This window comes from Plectropomus leopardus, chromosome 21 (genome assembly GCF_026936395.1).
Source record: "Plectropomus leopardus strain MGB_pleo_1.0 chromosome 21, ASM2693639v1, whole genome shotgun sequence".
NCBI lineage: Eukaryota > Metazoa > Chordata > Actinopteri > Perciformes > Serranidae > Plectropomus > Plectropomus leopardus.
The window spans coordinates 16,109,972-16,130,683 of record NC_142196.1 but is presented as its reverse complement, the minus strand read 5'-3'; the positions used below and the strand labels follow the sequence as shown (position 1 = coordinate 16,130,683).

The 20,712-nt window shown below is 40.3% G+C and overlaps 1 protein-coding gene across 1 annotated transcript; it reads left to right on the top strand.

The window, feature by feature from the left end:
- Nucleotides 1-1,701: 1,701 nt before the first annotated feature.
- Nucleotides 1,702-20,369, top strand: wasf3b (WASP family member 3b). The gene is made up of 9 exons (XM_042510750.2): nucleotides 1,702-1,797; nucleotides 7,924-8,080; nucleotides 10,782-10,916; nucleotides 11,663-11,816; nucleotides 13,491-13,608; nucleotides 14,040-14,221; nucleotides 14,351-14,626; nucleotides 15,390-15,703; nucleotides 17,633-20,369. Exons 2-9 carry the CDS (start codon nucleotides 7,948-7,950, stop codon nucleotides 17,788-17,790), a joined length of 1,470 nt encoding a protein of 489 aa, XP_042366684.1. The 5' UTR covers nucleotides 1,702-1,797; nucleotides 7,924-7,947; the 3' UTR covers nucleotides 17,791-20,369.
- Nucleotides 20,370-20,712: the final 343 nt, after the last annotated feature.

Sequence of the window (20,712 nt, the reverse complement as noted above, 5' to 3'; positions counted from 1 at the left end):
GGGCACAAATTGGTGCACAAAATCAACCTGAATGCTGTATTTTATGCTCAATATCTCTTGGAGAAAGATTCTCAAATCCCCATTTAATATGTATCCAATTTAATATTGTAACAAAACCTCCACTCCTGCCTCATTGTCCTTTAACTACAGTGACCCTTTGATGACTATGCAATTTAAGACAGCAGACTTAAAGCTAAAAGGGGCTCCAAAAAAGATTTTTTTTTATAATTGATTACCCTGACTGTAATTTTCTAAATTAATCAATTATCATTGATTAATTTAGAAAAGTAATCTACAATGACTTCTCACTTTTAAGGGGTATAAAAAATCATGAAAAAATATTTGATGCAATTAATATGCTCAAAATTTGCAGAAATTACTAATTTTACACAAATTTCCCGTAGTTATTGCATTCATTATTTGGGTTAACTGTTGCTGATCTGCACTCTCAGTGCTTTGCAGTGAATAGAATATGAAACATTTCTAAAACATTTCATACATTTATACTTACTCCAGGTTCATCAGTTTACTTGATGATAGGAAAGGGGTCCCTTGGGGAAATAGGTTGAGAATCACTGGTCTATAAAATCTAGAAATAGTGGGAAAAGGTCTATATTAGTTGTAAAGTCTGGTCTTTTCTGTCTAAGCTGCACCACTTTATTACAGTCACATACTGTACATGTGTGCTTTGGTATTCATGGCTGAATCAATTATATATGCCAAACTGACAGCTGTATAACAAATGAAGGCTGTGGCTTCCCCACTTGTCCAGGAATAGAAGTACATTTTCAATAATGAAACTCCTTTTCCTTTTCATGTGGACTAAACCCAGTGTACAGTAGGGTTGAAACAGTATGAGATTTATTGTCATGAGTCAGAATGACTCATGAAAACGAAAGGGTTATTTTTGTTTGAACAAATGTTTTTATTACTGTAATTGAAGCTTGAAACCATTTCTGATGGAAGTATGTGTAAACAGTCTCCCTTTTTGATACTGACTAAAATACAGTTGTTGTTTTTTTTCTAATTGTAGATACGCAAATACATTGTATGATTATCGTCAACTTTCATATCGCGGTATACCTTTAAATCGATATATTGCTGCAATTTTAGTATAAGCTACAGTCTAATTCTCTGCTCTTTTTTAATGCTTCGATGACAGCCATCTCGCCTCAGACTGTTTTCGTCTACAAACACACCTGGGAGAGTGAAGCACAGATCTAAGTATAGCAAGTCCTCTTATTGAACCTCTTTCTGCAGGATGCTGGCCCAGCTATTTCAGTCTGTTATACAATACTATCCTGGCTCATTCTCAGCATCACTGCCTGAAGCATGGCTCTAACCCCCTGAAAACCTCTCCAGCTCACAATTTTCTGCTATTACACGTTATCTAAATAGGTCTTCATGTCTACAAAATCCCCACAGGCCCCAAGATGAATTTAAAGCCCTGATAATTTTGACAAGGAATGGGTCCCAGTTGCGTAAAAAAAAAAGGCACGTTAAGCTCTTCAGCAACGCCCAACTATAGCCCCGCCTCCTCTATTCGCAACACTGGGGAGTCTCCCTGTCAATCATTTTCTTTAAGCGACACCATTGGCTAATTAGAACGCCCATCATATGTTAAATCCCCATTTTGGCGATTTGATTGGTTGATATGGCTAGTGGGCGTGTCCTCGTCCTCAAAGGATTTTACCCCGGAGTGGCCAGACGGGCTGGGGGACACAGGATGGAAGAGCTAATAGGAGTATCTAACGGGACATGCGGACGGGCTGATTTCTTCTAATATTTCAAGTGCTGGTGAGGGTCTTATGGTACTTTTTACAACCACTAATGACAGCTTTTATCTAATTCGTGAGATAAGCGTGGCTATTTCTGTTCACTGTAGTCTCATTTGTCCAAACTAAGAACTCGACCACTGGACATAAGCTAGCTAACCAAGTGGTCAGTTGGTGCGGACCCCCCGGTTAAGGATAATAAACGGCCGAAACCCGCTTTAAAAATTATACATTTTTGGCAACTTTAAAGCTTTTTCCGCCAGATAATTGATATAGGTTGTACACCGGCGGGTTAGTCAGTTTTTTAGGAGCCCAGACAGAAAACGGCTCGTTAAATTTGCGATTAAAACTGACAGAAAATCACGGGAACCGAGGTGGATGAACAGATGTGGGTCAGTCCATCAGTAACGGGAAGCGACGGTGCGGAACAGTGATTGATCGCGGTTGCCATTAGTTCACGCCTGTGTGTGTATGTGTGTGTGTTTCAGTGAATGTGCGTGGATCAGCCTGTGAGGAGGAGAGGAAGGGAGCGTGTGTGTGTAAGTGATTTGGGAATTTTAAGGAATGAAACATCAATATAAAGCGTTGTAGTAACTTTGGCATGACGTTCAAGTGATAATATTTACAATCAGTCCACCTGATATCCCGAAAAGTATTGATTCATGAAATTTAAACGATGGGAACTTCGTTATACTGATATTATAATGTCATCCTTATATTCATAGCAGTTATATCACTAATATCTAGTTGCAACTATTCACTAGCATTCAGTAAATCTAACACATTTTAGATTGATTGAATGTGAATTTGCAAAATTAACGCAAAAAATGCAAAACACGAAACTCAAAGTGAGAGAGATGCTTAGTATTATAAAAGTTAAAATAATTTAAAATGTTGAATATATGTCATAAAGATAAATGCATATACATCTGTCAAGCTGAACTTTGATAATGGCATCTTACCTTATCATAGAGAATATATCACCAATATGTGCAAGTATTCACTAACAATCATTAATTGACCACATTTTAGATAAACAAATTATTATGATTATTGGGTAGTCAAACATATTAAATTGCAATATTAACACATAAAAATGCACAAGATGGAGCTCAAAATGAGAAATACTTACCATTGCAATAGCTGAAAGAATTTAAAATGTTCAATTTATATCATAAAAATAAAGGCAAACAATTTTTACAACTGTCAATGTGAACTTTTTTAATAGATAATGACATCTTACCTTATATTCAAAGGAAATGTATCACCAATATGTAGCTGCAACTGTTCACTAACGATCAAGAAATCGGCCACATTTTAGATTATTTGATTATGGAGTCATCTGATATATAAAACAGCAAAATTAACAAATGCAAAACATAGAACTCAAAGTGAGAAATGCCTGGTCTTGCAACAGCTAAAAGAAATTAAAATGTTAAATTAATGTTGTAAGGATGAAAGTGAGCATTTTTGCAGCTGTCAAGCTGAAAGCCACGTGCTGTTTTTTCCAATACTTGAATGATTATTACATTTTCAATCAATTAACTGATTCACTACCAAAATTAATCAGCTTTGCAAGGATTATGACAACTTGGGGTCATGTTTGCATTAAAAAGTCAAATCTTTGAGTGAGATTAATCCTGCAGATTAACTCGACAGATATGACTGAATAATGTCTGTTATAAATATACATCGAGACAAGGCAAAGGTATGCAAAATCACACAAAAAATTAAAATTGTTGTTCAAACCAACAAAACCTCTTATGTATAAAAGTAGCACATTTTAATGAAGATTATGTCATCACGTTGCCATTTTGCTAAAAGTCAGCAAAGATATTTTTGAGTTATCGCCCAGCCCCTAACATTGTTTTTGGCTGCAAAACCAGAGTTCTGGCCAAAAAACTCCCCGGCCCACACAGTGAGGATTCACTATTCAGTCAATGCTTTTACTCAAGAGTGCCCAATTGTTTCACCACGGATGCACCTGAGTAATATTAGGACAAGGAGATGTTCCTGGACAGGCGCAGTGTCACGGCAGATTTTTTTTTTTTACGTCATATTTGGGGCAGTGTGACCTGACGTAATCCAGGCTGCATTATTCATAACATCAGAGCAAGCAAAACAGCCCGCAACATAAGAAGCTGTACTCGGCTCATAAATTGCTAATGACTTCCCTTTCAGATCTTAATGGAGTTCTCACATCTGTAGTAAATGCCTCTGCTATGTCCGTGTGTTGGTGGAGAGATGTGGCATCTTGCAGGAGTCACAGTGGAAGTATATTTTACCCTAAATGTCACCCCTCTGATGATCTTAGGCATTTTTGGCTGCAGATGGGACTGTTAACTTGCTGCTAATGGGACAATTTAGACACTACCTGGTGTGTTTGTGTGTGTTTGTACATGTTTGTGTGCCTGAATGCCTAAGTGTGCATGTTAGGTTGTAATAAATCAAGCATCCAAACGTGACAAAAGGCAGAGTGAGAAACATAGAGCAGGAGAGTGAGAATCTGCGTTTAAGCTAATACATTCCTCTCTGGTGTCTCTGGCTTATGTTCAGGCTTTGCTCTGTCTCTCTCGCCCCTGTCTTTCTCCCTGAGTGAGTGGAGGAGCGTTCGCTTGCTTTCATTGCAAGAGTACAGGGGGCCTTAAAGAAGGTCGAAGAGGAGGAGGAGGAGGGGGGAGGATGCATGGGAGAGCTAGTGCTGTTGCCGTGTGAACGGAGCTCTATTGTCCCGGGAACCTTTCAGTGGCTTCCCCGAGGTCCCTGTTCGTACCCCTCCCCCCGCCTGAATCACCCTTTCTCCCTGACAAACACATAAACACACACTTTGTCCACCTCTAAATGTTACTTGCAACCTTTTTCTTTCTGCCTCACACTCTGTCTCATTCACTGTCCCTTTCCTGTCGCACAGTCTTGGTGTCTCTCTCACGCGTCCTTCTCCGGCTCCTCTTTCCCCTCATTTCTCACAAGCAGACAAGGCCCATCCGTCCCTCCTCCCTCCCTCCCTTCTCATGCTCGCCCCCCCAGTCTCATTATTTCGCCTCATTGATGTGATTGTCATGCCAGCCAGACAGTAAAAGCAAAAACATGCAATCTTCTCATTTGCATCACCTCCCCTCCACATGCAAAATCACTGGGTTTCCAAAATGTTTATGTAGACTGCTAAATCCAAGAGGCTATTTTGCTCCAAACGTTATTGACTGTATTCAGTGTTCTTTGTGGCAGCACATGATGGTGTAATTTTACCCTTTGTTTTCTCTTATTGGCGTGAGGCTGTTGGGGTTTACAGGGGGTTGCTAGCTGAGAAAACGGGGCCAGATGAGGACTCGGTTGGTGGGAATTGGCCTCAATAAACAGAAGTGTCTCTTTTCTGTCTTGGACAGCTGAAATGACACGATCTGTAATAACAGTAGTTTCCTGCTGAGACACTGACAGCGCAGTGCTGCTACTTGCTTTGTTGGTGATTTATTGTGTTGATGATGTAACCTCATCTTTGAATTTGGTCTCTTATTATGAGATAAAGATTTGGGTAAACATTTGAGCCACTCAGATGGCCAATAGTTTGTAGCTGCGATGGGTTTTAAAACTTACTCTCCATCAAATTTAATTTCTTGTAACCGTAAATGGATTTCTGCAAGTTCCAAAAAACATGAGTGGTATTTCTAGTACCTGTCAGCTATTATTAGCCTCCTGTCACACTGCCAGAGCTCCTGTGTCTCTCCAACCTGCTTTTGACTGAGGAGATTTTTTTATTTGGCGCGAATGCACAGGAAAAAAGTCTGGAACTCTACTTGAAATTAGAAGCGAATCTTTTGATCATTGAATCTAAAAATTGTGTGAGCATGTTTCCATCTGCCTCCCTTCCCGTCCGTCCTCTCAGTTTTCGTCTTGAGTCATGGCCGTATTGTTCTGGACGAGTGTTTGGACAGGAAGGAGAGCTGTGACACAGGGAGGACCAGGAAACAGGAGTCAGGTTGAGACGGCAAAAACAGGAAACAGGAAGAAGCTCAGATAAGATGGCCGCTCCGATGCACTTCTTCTGTTGCTTTGAGTAATTGTTCGGAGTCCTTTGTACTACAGAGAGTCTGGTCAAAGAGCTAAGAGGCGTTTAAAGGGATAGTTCACCCCAAAATCGAAAATATGGATTTCTCCTTTTACTTGTTGAGCAATTTATAAATCCAGATTGTTTTGGTGTCAGTTGCGTAGTGTTGGAGATATCGGCCGTAGAGATATCTGAATTTTTTTGAATATAATGGAACTAGATGGCTAAGAAAAACTCGACAGCAATGTCTCATTCCAGAAATCTTACACACCTTATTGCGAGCAGCTTAGTTTAGTTTATTTAGTTTATTTGTTTCACATAATGCAAAGCACGATGGGGATAAAACATAAAGAGTACATGTGTGGCAGAAACCTATAGTCGCTTATTTGAAAACCACAACCAATACAAGCAATCAACACATTTAGCTGCTAAAAATTCAAAATCACACAATAAAATGTTTTTGACCAGGATATTTTCAGAGACCCTTTTTGTAAACAATGACGCAGAAGGATCCAGTAAATCAGCATTTTCATTCCATTAAATAATTTCACAATATCTGATAGAAAACTGACCACGAGAAGTGTTACACAAAGGTTTATGAAGAGCCTGTCAGTAAATAAAACTATGGGGTACATCTGTCGCCTTATATCTCACTTTAAAGACAAATGTACAGATTGGAAGAATATTAATGTCAAAAATTGTCAACAACTATAATTTATAATGCAGGAACTATTTTATCTCTGAATTACACCCATTTCATCGTATCACTGCGCCAGGAGGAAGTACGCATCTGCAGCTAGCTCACCTAGCTGAGCTGTAACAAACATCCGCCATTATTGTTTACATCCTGCACTGTCATGAGCATAAACTTGTATGTTGCATTGTACTCATGGCATGTTTTCACATAGTCACTGGAGTGCTTTTTTGTTTTCTGCCTTTTTGGCGTTTGTCTGACCGTATTTGTGAATCTCTGTTTGTGTCAGGATTCCAGCTGGGCCTCTGACAAGCCGGTCTGGGATTAGCTGGCATGCTGTATCTTCCTATCTCTAATGCTTTAATCTCTCTGCTGGTCGCCGCAAGTCTTCTGGCTCTGGGACACTGTTGGTCACCACTGTCAGTACGCTGGCCACCAGCTCGCCACATGCTTTCTTTGTTTTTAAACTCAACATTACATATCAACAAGAACAGGAAAATTGAAACTCCTTTATTGAAATTCTGTCCTTTACTACAACAGACACATAAACTGCATTTTTAAAGAGGACGTGATTTTTATTGCAGGTATATGTCATTTGGCTTCATGCTTTTCTGTCATTCACTTCAGTGTGAACTAGAGTTGGGTGATACTGAAAAAAGAGTGATCACTTTTTACTCATTATTTAGGAACGATAATGTGACTTTGTTGTCAGTTTGATGATTATTGATTCATTTATATAATTAATCTAAACTCAAAATAAATAACAGCTGTTATTTATTTTGATTTAAAAAAGTTAAATTATTTGAGTAAATTTGGTATTTTAATCATATTTTAGCAGATGAGAACAAAAAAGGATTACATTTTAATAATTATGGCAGAAACAATTAGTCTACTAATCAATTGATAAAAGATTGATTGAGATTAAATAATGACTAAACTACATTTTAAAGTAATTTTTAAATATTCCATGCTTCCAACTTTTTAATTGTAAGTAATAGCTGCTTTTAAAAGTATTGAGTTTGTTTTTTGAGTTTGCATTATGGTCCAAATACACACATTTGAATATATCAAATTGCAGAATAAGTCATTTAAATTGTGAAAATAATGCTTTCAATATGATGTTTCGAAAACTAGGTTTAAAATGATCAAAATCAAAATCACACACACCATCCAGCCTCTTATTACAAACTCAGTCTTAATGTTGGTGTACGTTTCTTGCAGCTCTGTGGCTGACGGGCACAGTGGTGTGTGTCCACAGCCGGTGGGGGATGGCTGTCTTTCTCACAGACAGCAGACCAGATACAGTTGGTCAGAATCAGCATGCTGGTTTCTCCGTCATAGACAGTCTCTCCGACCATGGTACAAGTGCTTAAAACAGTGTCTTCTTGCTTATTCCCCGTGTCCGTCTGCAGTTCGTGACGGTGTGAGGCCTCGCCATGCCGCTGGTGAAGAGGAACATCGAGCCCCGTCACCTCTGCCGAGGGGAGCTCCCCGAGGGCATCGGCAGCGAGCTGGAGTGTGTGATGAACAACACGCTCTCTGCCATCATCCGTCAGCTCAGCAGCCTGAGTAAGACACACACTCACACAGACAAACACACACACACAATGTAACCTTGGCAAAAAGAGAACAGACGCTAAAAAGGCTTTTTTGTGTAGCATTAAAAACGCATTTAGGCTAGAGCATCCTCAAGCTGTGACCCTAACCTCAGTGTGACAACTGTCTTCAATGTGTGTAGCTTCTTTGTAGCAGTACAGGATCACATGGTTTCACCAGTAATCCCAAAGCTGTGATTGATTTGGGCGTTGTCATGGTTACAGGGCCTGGGGTCACTGGGCTAGCAGCAGACTTACAGCGACCTCGCACTGGAGCATGGAGGGTTGAAATGTAATCCTTTTAGATAGCTCTGCAAAAGTGAACTTATCTGGACAGCTGTGTGCATGTGAGTGTGCAGACAGATTGTGTGTTTATGTCTGACTGGACTGCGTTTGCGTGCAGTTGCTGTTTTATATGGATTGTTCCGCTCACTGTAAATGCATTAGACAGAGTTGTTACAGCACCAAGGGCATCTATCTTCCCATCCATCTTCCATTCCCACGTCCTCGTTTCTGTCCTGTCAACAGTGCCTTATGTGTTTTCATTTGACAGTTACCCTTCACCCATTCATCCTCAGTCGCACTCATTTTCCCTTTCGCTCTGTAACTTTGTTGACAGTTCATTCTGAGTCTCGACAGCTTTCATTTAAACCTGTCATTTTTGCTGTTGGCCTTCTACATTTTGGCCCAGTCGTGTTCAATCTCTCTGTCTGTCTCTTATTGTGTCAAGTTCCTGCATTGGGAGTGGGCCTTTCAACAGCAGCTGTGGGAGCTATATATATAAAAGCAGGCCTTGGGGGTTGTTTCTACAGACTACATACAATGTGCATGTCTGTGTGCACACGTGTGGGTGGACCATAAGAATCCTCCATAGGGGTCAGAGTTGACCGGGCTCAGCATGCCGGATCTGTGATTCTTCCTTCCTCTAAATATTTTTCCTGCAGCCCATCCTGTCAGCAGGGGGGACTGAAATAGCCCTTAGCGTGTGTTTGGGTGTGTTTGTCATACCACCTTTTTACACACACTGTTCTATAATTAAACAATTTTATTAAACTACTCTGGCTGGGTTTAACCTGTTGACATCCAGGAGAGGCTTTTTAATCCTAGTCCTCAATATCAGTACTTTCCAGTTTAGCAATGCTTTAGTAAAAAGCCTTTTAACCTCATTAGTCATGGGCTAAACCCCCAAGAGCGCACAGTTTATGGTTTTCCATAAACCCTTGGCTGTCGTTTCACACTTCCAGCTTTTAATTTGGTTTACTTCCTTCCTGAGCACTTACTAAACCTCATTCCAGAGCAGGGCCATCCTTACTTTTCCCCAAAACATGGGGGTAAGAACACAAGTGTGAATGCAAACGAAACAAGAAAATGTTTGTCATCCAATGAAATGTCAGAAAGTGCTTTGTTCCCAGGCCTCTGCTTCACAAACTTTGAATCTTCACTTGGTCCCAACTCTCCAGTGACTGCATGCGTTATGAGAAAGGCAAGCAATAGATATTTGCACAGATTATGTTTGGGTTTTTTTGGAGGCCAACATTGAAGTACATATCCCCTTTGTTACCTTGACAAAAAGCCAATAGTGGTTTTTCATTGGATTTTGGATTATTGCAGAAAATGAGATCTGTTGCAAGCAAAAGTTTATGATACTACAATATGTTTAGCGTGATAATCTTCACAAATTAACACCACTTTCATGGTTTTTGAAGTGTAAATCCAATCTCCAGATGTAAAAAGCCAAACTTAGGCTATAAGCAAACTTCAGCATGGCACAGAAAGGCTGTGAAGCTGTGTTCTGCAGGAACACGCTCTGTCTCCTTAAGCAACTGCCCTGTTTAAAACATGTAAAAGCTTTATAATTCACAAGTGTTCTGTATTTTATGACATAGAACAAAATGTGAAAATCTCCAAACGTTTGTGTTTGACCACAGACCTTTCAGGCACCAAAAACCCATTCAAAAAAACAACAATATTGACTTTGAGACAAGGGGACCGGAAGTGCGAATATGCTAACTCATTTCCAGGTTTTGGGGCTAATTCCGGCATGTGCTTGTTTTGAATGAACAACATCAGGATCAGGAGCAGCAATGACTTGAGCACATGTGCAGGACCTAGACTGACGTTTCTCGGGTCTTTGAGTTCAGATGTGTGTGAACATCTGGAGTGGATGTGGTTAAGCTACCCCCTTTTCTTTTTGTAAACAAAGGTTTAGTAGTGTTACACCTACCCATATTCTACTTTGAGTCACACTGATACTAGAATAATGGGATTATGAGCCTTGCTTAGTGGCACATCAACAGCAGCCGTTGCTGTAGTGGACAGAGTGTTGTTTTCTCTTCCTGCTGATATTTGCACTGACGGTTTAAGGCTTTGAACTGGCAACCCAGAGGTGATGAGTCTCCAGCGATAATAAGGCAGTGATAAATAACTTCAATGAACATGTGTAGTAGGATTTCTGTAGTCAGCGGATGTTCATTTATTAATGAGAAATGTTGATATATGGAGCGGTATGAGATGCCATTTCCTGCTCAGACTCTCAGGACTCCAGCCTCACATTGTGTCACATTACCATTGTATTGATTGGACTTCAGTCTCTGTGGGGATTTACTTGGCTCCAGATTTCTCCCTGAAAGCTCTCAAATTCCCCGTCTCTCTGTCTTTCTGCTGTTCCCTTCCAGGTAAACATGCGGAGGATATATTTGGCGAGCTATTCAACGAGGCCAACACTTTCTATCTGCGTGCCAACTCTCTTCAGGATCGCATTGACCGGCTGGCTGTCAAGGTCACACAGCTGGACTCCACCGTAGAAGAAGGTGGGTGAGAGTTAAGAGGAAAAGCACAGGAAGCGATCATTCACAGAGACAGAGCGCAACGCAACATACTCTGGAAACCGCGCCCACCAAAGAGGAAAACAATCAGTGTAGTAATATGTAACCAAGTGCTGCAACGCTAACAAAACGCCTGTAGCCAGCCAGAAAGATTAGATTTTTTAAGCACCATATGTCCATCAGAGAGAAAAAAAGTATATTGATGTACTTAATATTGTCAGCCTTTCCCAGTGTCCCGTTTCCTTACCTTGCTTATCATGGAGAAATGATGCCACTGAATGGACAGAAGTGAAATATTACAATTATTTTATTTAATGATCAGGTAAGGTCATCATAGAGCAGAATTAGCCTTAAGGCACATAGCCACAGCTTTATGAAACATACATCCCCAAAGCCCCTCTGCGACGAACTGAACAGCGTCTGAAAAACACACATATTTAACATGAAACTGCTTATTCAGTGTTTTTGATAATTTTAATCACCTGGTTAATTTGTTTTGGAGATGAAGAGATCTCTGTGGATAATTCAGCTCCCTGAAAAAGCCTGAAGGAATCCAAACAAGGAGTTCACACTTGGTTCTTGTTAGGAGATTCAGCAATCTGTAGTCCTCACTGTTAGATGCCACTAAATCCTACACACAGCAATTTCACTCTGCCTCTATTGTCCAAGTGTTGTCAGTTGCATATTTTCTGCCTTTTCTACCTACATTTGACATCTTTGTATGTCCTCAGTTTCCTTACAAGACATCAACATGAGGAAAGCCTTCAAGAGCTCCACCATTCAGGACCAGCAGGTGGTGTCCAAGAGCAGCGTGCCCAATCCTGTCAAGGAGATGTACAACCTGAGCGACAAGCCTCCGCCACTCAGCATCCTCTCAGTTTACAGGTTGGTGTATGCACACACACACTCACCAAACACTCGCACTTATGCCTTTGCAGCATAATCACAGCCATATTTTCTGAACTCTGTTATGGGATTTTTAATCAAGAGCTTCTTTTGCTTTTTCCCCCCAAGTGCAGTTTTCAAACATTGACAAAAGGCTAAAATGTTGACTGCAGTCAGAATTCGAGTTCATATCATTTTAGGTGATAGTATTTCAGATTCAGATTCACACATTTTATTAACCCTGCTAGGCAATTTGTTTGAACAGCGTGCTTTGTACACACGCAATAACATGTAGACACATAAATAGATTACTAATTAAAAAATGCCAAGGAGTTCAGTGAATAAAGGAATCTATAAATATACCAAAGTTAAGTTGATTATAAAAAAAAAAACATGTTTGAGACTACAGACTCAAAAGCAGACGGACAAAGCAGATGTTAGAAAAAAAAGCTCTTTGATACAACAGTGAAATGTGCAGGAGAATGATGGATAAGATGACTGGCTTAGGTGAGGGGTGATCCGTGTTCTTGTGGTATCTTCAGTTTGAGGTGTGGATAGGATGGAGAGATCACAAAGAAGTTATAGTAAAAAAAAACACTAACAGGCAAGCGGGAAAAAAAATAGAAAAGGTAAGAAATAGAGCTGGACTTGGCAACAATTCAGCAGGGAATGATTGTAGAGCTGGAGTCACCAAGGGCCGGTTGGGACATTTACAGAGAATTTAAAAGACAAATTGCAGGGGTAATAAAAAATTTGGAATGGTGGTTGGTCTTATAAGCACATAAAATGTAATGATGCCCTGATGACTAAAATGCAAAAATACTTGTTGCTTTCTGTAGGATTTTGTGATTGCAAAAAGTCCCTTTGTGTCACTCATGTTATCTTGGAGCAGATTTAAACAATGTCATTTAGACTATTTCTGTCATGTGAGGCAGTGAAACCAACAGTTAAATGAAACACAGGAGGCTCTCAATTAAAAAGACTGATAAAAATGGCAACTTTAAAGTGCTGAACTTATTTATTTATTTATTTATTTATTTATTTTAGTTTTAACAATATGGAACAAACAAAGCATGTCAACAATGTGAAAGTCAAAACCAAACACTGGATCAGATCTCAGATTTCAAGTTTAAAGCGTGCGTTCTACTTAATAACTCAGACAGTGATACTTAAAGTCATCCCATGTTCCTGATTTGATTTTGGCTCCTTGTTTCTGACCCACATTCACAGTGAAACAGCAGATTTGGTCCTCTTTCCTACTCCTACTTGATGGCTGCTTTTATCCACTGTGCTTTCCAGTACTTTAGGTGCATTACATATTTAGCAGGGCTGGCTCCAGTGGGAATCTAACTCCTAACCCTGACTACATAGCACACTTTTCTCTCTTTCTTCACTTTCTCTGCCTTTTCACTCTTCCATCCTGTCATTCCCAGTTATGCTGGATCCCCACTCACAACTCATAATAACGCTTATTCTTCCATCAGCCTCTTCCACGTTTGCAATATTCAGAGCTTCACATGTTTCACACTACACTTAAGTCTTCCCGCAGAGACACACTGAGCCAAAAAATACTACCTGCTGAAACAAAGCCAATGCTTTGACTCTACTTCTTGCATGTTTCTAAACAAATACATTTGTGCGCCTGTCTTAGTTTCTCTGTGTATGTTTCTGTAGGGACGACCACAAGGAAGCACTTAAGTTCTACACCGATCCTTCCTACTTCTTCGACCTGTGGAAGGAGAAGATGCTGCAGGACACAGAGGACAAGAGGAAAGAGAAGAGGAAGCAGAAGGTACAATTACTTGTCTGCCAGCCTCCAACTGGTGCTTTTCTGTCCAGTGTAGGGCAGAGGTCATGTAGAGGCCCACATATGCCAGGTCTGACACTGACTAAAATCTCACCTCTAGTTCTCACTGAAAAATAGACAACTGGTGTTGACCGTGTCCCCCCCCCCACCTTTACTGCAAAGCTTTGTTAACATTTTTGCAAGTTGTTGCACAACATCAGTCTCTATTTTGTTTACATCTGCTTCCCTATGATATCACGTGAGTTAGTGCATTCACGCTCCCTTTGGCACAGTGATCTTAATACCCTGTCGTGTGTGATGTGCCATGATTTTCAAATCTTGTAGTTTGTTCATGTTTAAGTTCAGAGAGAAGTTTTGATTTTCATGAAACAAATTAGCCTATATGGTCTCATTCATTCTCTCTCTCTCTCTCGCAGGAACAGAGGCGTTGTGTGGATGGAACGTTACAGAGGGAGGTGAAGAAGGTCCGAAAGGCGAGGAACCGTCGACAGGAGTGGAACATGATGGCTCTGGATAAAGAGCTGAGGCCGGACCATCGACACACCATACACCGAGACAGAGGGGCTTCCTCTGAGGGCTCCATGTCACCAGAGAACAGGTAGGTCACTATTTGTCTGAATTCTTCCAAAAAGCATCATGCTGAAAATGTGCATCATTTCAGTCCATGAAAATATGGTATGATTTCACCTTCCATGATATTCTCATCCTCCTCCTCTGTCTCTGTCAGGGGTCACGGTGCTGATCAGCACCACTACCCCAACATCATGAACCATGCTGGCCACGCCCATACCTACTCTGGCCCACCGCCCAGCGTCCTGGCAGCTCAGATGGCTGCAGGGCACGCCCCTCGTGGAGGGGGTGAACATGATGCTAGAGGCAGGACCATGATGGCCTATCAGGGTGGAACTCTGGGCCGTGCTCACCACCACCAAGTCCCGCTGCCTCCTCCGCCCACTGAGGCCATGAACGGTGGCTCCATGTCCCTTCCACCAATGGACTACAGGTAAGCAGAGTCAATGGGAACCACCTTCCTAACATACTCTTTCTTTATTTTATTTATTTACATTTATATATTTTGTTCTTTTGCAAACCCTCAGGGAATCAGGGGTGGGCGCACAATGTCCATTATACTTCTTCCACACAGACAGTGAGAAGTGTCAGGTCTCTGGCCTTCACCCACAAAATGTCACTCAAATCAACACTTGTCAACCAGGGAAACTCAGTGTGACCACAAAAAAATGCAAATGGACTACAAGAAGGCTTCAAAGAGCCCAAAATGACTAAAAAGACACAAATATACCCCCGAGAGACACTAATTTGCCCCAAAGAGACACAAAATGGCCCCAAAGAGACACAAAGTCAACATGAAGAGACTCAAAACCACAAAGAGATGCAAAACAAGAACAAAAAGAGGCAAGATCTCCACCAAGTATTGGTGTCTTGATCCTGTCTAGGAGAGGTAGTGGGGCCTTTTGTATGTCTGTTCCCAGGGGCCCATTGTCTCATAATCTGCCCATGCTCCTCCTAGATTAAACCATATCCTGCATGTCGCCGCTGTTCTCGCTCATTATTGAGGTTCCCTTAATTCATTGTGTGTATGAACTTTGAGCTCATGCTGCCCTCTAGTGGGTTGGTGGCTTTATGCTTCAGTCTCAGTTCCTGACAACTGTACTTGTGATTGCAAACCAAACTACAGGCCGCTAAAACACAACTTTCAACACAGTTCTCTTTCTTCATCTCTCTCTCTCTCTCTCTCTCTCTTGCAGTATGGATGGTTACGCCAACACTGGTCCCCCTCCTCCACCTCCAGCCCCTCTCATCCCCTCAGCCCAAACTGCCTTTGCCTCACCTCCTGGAGGTCCGATGCCTCTCGGGCCGATGGCCGGCCCCGGTGGCTGTGCTCCGCCTCCACCGCCTGTATGTGGAGCCCAGGCTGCTCCACCTCCCCCTGGTCCTCCACCTCCTCCCGTCCCTGCTGGTGCCTCCCACTCCACAACCCGCAAGATGTCCTCCTCTGCACCGGCTGAGACCTCAGCGGTCAACGATGCCCGCAGTGATCTGCTGGCTGCTATTCGTATGGGTAAGAGCTGCAGTGTGTTTATGTGAGCACTCCTAAAGATTAATGTGTGTATTTACCTTCTTTAGAGCATTTGTATTAACGCTCAAGATACGATTTGTTAAGGAGGGAGTTCACACAAGAGATTTACTGAAAAAAAAATTATAATTTATTAAACTAAGACATACAAAACCAAACAAAAACCAACAATACAGGGTGGATGTCTGCTCGAGGAAGGGAGAGAGCGTCAACACCTGGGCCAGCTTTTGTAGCTGGGAAGGCCCAGGTGAGCGTACTCATGCCAACGACTCTCCCATGTTGGCAAGCTGCCTGATGAGGCTGTCCATGACAGCCTCCAAAACAGTGGGACAACAACCTATGATAAAAATGCAATAGCATTAACCCTTACAAACCCTCGCCTGAAACTTGGGAAGAAGGTAATGAGTAACTAAAATACAATATTATCTTAAATGAGATTGAAAAACAAAAACTAGCAAATAATGCTTAAAAATAATAAGCGGGAGTTTTTTTTGCTTAATTGTTTAACTTTTTTTTACATGTTTTTTTTTAAAGAAATCAAACTAGTCAAATCAAAATTTGAAATACTTGTAAATGGCATCTGAGAGCAGCACAAGAAAAGCAATGCTGATCCAGTTTTCAGAGGGTTAACTTACAAAGTATTCAGCACCTTTCCAAGATTTATGTATTTTATATCAAAGAAGAATAATGTGACTTTTTTGTGAAAGTGAAAACAAATCTCTACAACATGATATAAATCAAAAGCAAACTTCTTAGACTGTGTGTATAGGCACAGTAAATCAGTCTTTAGTTTAAGGGTCTGAGCAAAGATTTATTCCTTGAGATTAAATATTTGTTTGATTTCACGTAATATGACAGTAAATCTTCTTCTAAATACACTTGGAAACACAGAGTGAGAAACAGCTCTAAGTAAAATGATTGTGACCTATATGGGGCTTGTCCTGATATGACAGGAAATGGCCTAAATCTGGAGCTCTATAATTAAGTGGCTCAAGTGAACATTTAAAGATGTGTCTCCAAGTGTTCCACTAAAGACCAAAATCTTTTTATGAGAAGACAAATGTTGGTTATTACTAACTACTGCGACGTAGCGTCATCACCGCAGTCCTCATGTTATCCATCGTATCTCAAACACAAATGGTTTGGACAGGTTTTTAAAAAGTCCAGTTCAAACTTATTATGTACTATGTATTTTATTTAGTTATATGTAATTTAAACAAAAATGAGAAATTCTAGGTTATCAACTAGAGATTGGCAGGAGTACTTATGTGGACATCAAAATTTATTCATATTAGGGTATGGACGCAATTATTGATTATTTTCACGATCCATTTGGACGATAATTTTCATGATTAATAGTTTAGTTTATAACCTGTCAAAAAATTGTGACAGTCACAGTTTTCCAGACTTCAAAGTGACGTCTTCAGATTATTTCCTCTATTCATCCAACAGCTCAGAACCTGAAGACTCTTCATTTATTATCAAAAATGACAAAAAAATCACATTTATGAAGCTGGAACCAGCAAATGTTTGGAGAGTTACGCTTTAAAAAAAAGACTGAAATGATGGATCAGTTATCAAAACAGTTGCCTATTCATATTTTTTTCTATAAACTAAATAATAAATCAACTATTCATTGCAGTTCTAGTGTAGTGTTATCACTTTTTGCTGCTTTTTAAAGAAAAAAGTTACTACACTTGATATTTAAACAAAATGCTAGAATTCAGTGTTTAGCATTTATTTAATATTGAGCTTTTTTTCAAATATTACTATGTTTTTGTGATTTTTTTGATCAAAAAATGATCCTGTAATAAAGGGAATAACACTAAAATGGCACTTCTTTTGATACTCCAGTGATCTGTATATGATAAAAGCCACTGTGTCAGTGAAAAACAAATCCCATATTCCCTGCAGGTATCCAGCTGAAGAAGGTGCAGGAGCAGCAGGAGCAGCAGGCTAAGAGGGAGCCAGTCGGAAACGACGTGGCCACCATCCTGTCCCGACGCATCGCTGTGGAGTACTCTGACTCTGAGGACGACTCCGAGTTGGAGGAGAACGATTGGTCGGATTAACACACTTAAAAACAGATAACCACTGAAGGTACACACAATATCAGTCGATCTCACACTCACTTGAAAGAATGCCCACTGTACCACACTCACACTTTGTTGCTGAAAAAAAACCACACACACACCTACACACAATCACATGCTGTAGGTTGATATAAGCTGAATGGTCCAAAACTGGAAATGTGGGGGTGTATTCGAGATGCTTAAACACTGTAAAGACACTAGTAACATACTGTAATACTTACCACTCTATGAAACATTAACGTAGTTGGATGAATATATTTAAAAGCATTGTGAATACACCCCAGTGGATGTTTCTCTACCTGTTATAACACTATAGACACCCCGTGAAGGTGCTTATTTCATGTATAGTCGAAGCTTGAGAGCGTTAGAACAATTAGAAACTTTCCTCTCGAGCTAACCAATGTACTTGTCTTTTTTTAATGTTTTTACTGAAACACATGCTGTAGATCATGAGGCAAGTTTTTAACATGTCAGTAACTGGAAATGAAGAAGTGAAGGGAGTAAAGGAGTGAATGAGGAGAGCGTTTGTGGGAAAGATGGATGAGAGGGAGATATGTAATACAAACTCGATTCCCAAAAAGTTGGGATGCTGCATAAAACATAACCAGAAAACAATGATTTGCAAATCCCCTTTGACCTATGTTCAATTGAATACAGTCCAAATGCAAGATATTTAATGTTAAAACAGAAAAACCCTTTTTATAAATATATATACTTATTCTGAATTTGTTGACTGCAACACATTCTGAAAAAGTTGTGACAGAGGCATGTTTTTTTAACAATACTGTTTGGGAACTGAGGACACAAAGAGGTGAAATTATTTCTCTTTATTTTTACATGTAGTTGCTCAACAGTCTGGGGTCTTTATTATTGTATTTTGTGCTTCATAGTGCTCAACACATGTTCAAATGGAGACAGGTCTGGACTGCAGGCAGGTGAGTTTACTACCTGCATTCTTAAAGGAGCCATGCTGTTGTAACACATGCAGTATGTGGCTCGGCATTGTCATTGTCTTCATGGAATAAGCAGGGGCGTCCCATAAAAAGACATTGTCTGAGTGGCAGCATATGTTGCTCCAAAACCTGTATGTACCTTTCAGCATTTATGGTACTTTCACAGATGTGAAAGTTATAAATGCAATTGCCACTAATCACAGCAAAATGTTTGGTTTTCCAAAGTGTTCCTGAGCCCATGTAGGAATATCTTTTACTCAGTCATGTTGGTTTTTAATGCAGTGCCACATGAGGGGTCAAAGGTCATGGGCATTCAATGTTGGTTTTCAGCCTGGCCTCTTGTGTGCAGAGGTTTCTCCAGATTCTTTAGATTTTTTTATGATATTATGCATAGTAGATGGTGAAATCAATGAATTCTTCGCTTGTACATTGACAACATTTTGAAACTGTTGGACCATTTGCTCACACACGTTTTTTTTTACAAAGTGATTGTCCTTGCTTGTGAAAAACGGAGCCTTTTAGGATGCACTTTTAAACTTTGATCGGTTACCAATTCACCTGTTTACTTGTGTAAGGTTAAAAACAGTTTTAAAAAAAATTACCTCGGAAGAGATGGTGACACGCAGCAAACTCTGAGGTTGGAGTCGAACACAGCCTTTGTACATGGGTCGCCCGCTCTACCAGATGAGCTAGTGGGCTCCCTAAACTAACTTGTGTTTTCTTAGCATTTCACAACTTTCCCAGTCTTCTGATGCCTCTGTCACAACTTTTTTTTGGAACATGTTGCAGGCATCAAATTCAGAATAAGTGTATATTTACAAAATCAAACAAACAAACAAAAAGACCTCAAGTTTGAATATTGAATATCTAATCTTTGTTCTGTATTCAGCTGACTATAGGTGTAATAAAAAAAAAGTGCAAATCATTGCTTTTTGTTTTTATTTACGTTTTACAAAATGCCCCAACTTTTTTTTAATTGGGGTTGTAAGTCTTATTGATCATAAAATGATAATTGATTGAGCCATCTGCGTCTGCAATCGATCACTGCTGTGTGGGAGGGGAGGGGAGGGGGGGCCATGTATATGCTAGTGTGAGATCTGTAACCTTTGACCCAGAGAAAAATAAAACGATGAATGAAGGATCATGGCTGGGCTGCCATGTCTCTTTACTGCTTCACTGTCGTCACAGAGACGACACATACCTGGCACTAAGACTTTAGTTTCCATGGTAACAGTACAGCTAAGAAGGGAGTTGCCAGGGAAACAGAAGAGTGTGAAAAGGGGGGCACGGCGCCAGAGAGAGGATGAACAAATTAGGCGAGGCAGGAGTTTTTATGCACAGCACATGTTTGGTTTTTAATACAAAATTAACAAGATTTCTCAATTGAGTGGACTAACCAAAGCAATAAAAAGTACAACTAACACCTTGGAAAAATAGACACCACGTTCACACAAATGTTTTTTTTTTGTTTTTTTTTTTTATCTTTACAATATCTCAGTTAAGTTAGTGCATGTTGATTATCGTTTATATGTTTCATTTTGCAGATACTTAATTTGTTGTGCCATTCTCATCCAAAAAATAAAGTGCATTTCACATTGAAAACTATGCATACGTCTACACAAGATGCTGTTAACTGTGGCGTCCTCCCACCTCTAAACCCCCGACCCCCAAAACACACACACACTCACACACACACACACGCTCACACACAAATTCACAGGCCCTTGAGTGTTTTGATATTTAGCTCTAGATTAGTAACCATCAGAAAGACACGTCCTCCTGCCCATCATTGGCTACACGTCCTCAGTAATGCTTTGTACACAGCTTTGTGTACAGTTACACTGTGAAACCACAAATAGATTAACAGGTGTGTGTATACAGAGAAGTATTACATCCAACATCACAGTCTTTTGCAATTCTTGGATACAAAGCCCTTGTTCACACCCGC

What these genes read in the sequence shown, in the direction of transcription:
- wasf3b (XM_042510750.2), top strand. Translation starts at nt 7,948, where the DNA reads ATGCCGCTGGTGAAGAGGAACATCGAGCCCCGTCACCTCTGCCGAGGG. An exon ending in AGCATCCTCTCAGTTTACAG is followed by an intron (nt 11,817 to 13,490) that starts GTTGGTGTATGC and finishes ATGTTTCTGTAG; the next exon opens with GGACGACCACAAGGAAGCAC. An exon ending in TCCATGTCACCAGAGAACAG is followed by an intron (nt 14,222 to 14,350) that starts GTAGGTCACTAT and finishes TGTCTCTGTCAG; the next exon opens with GGGTCACGGTGCTGATCAGC.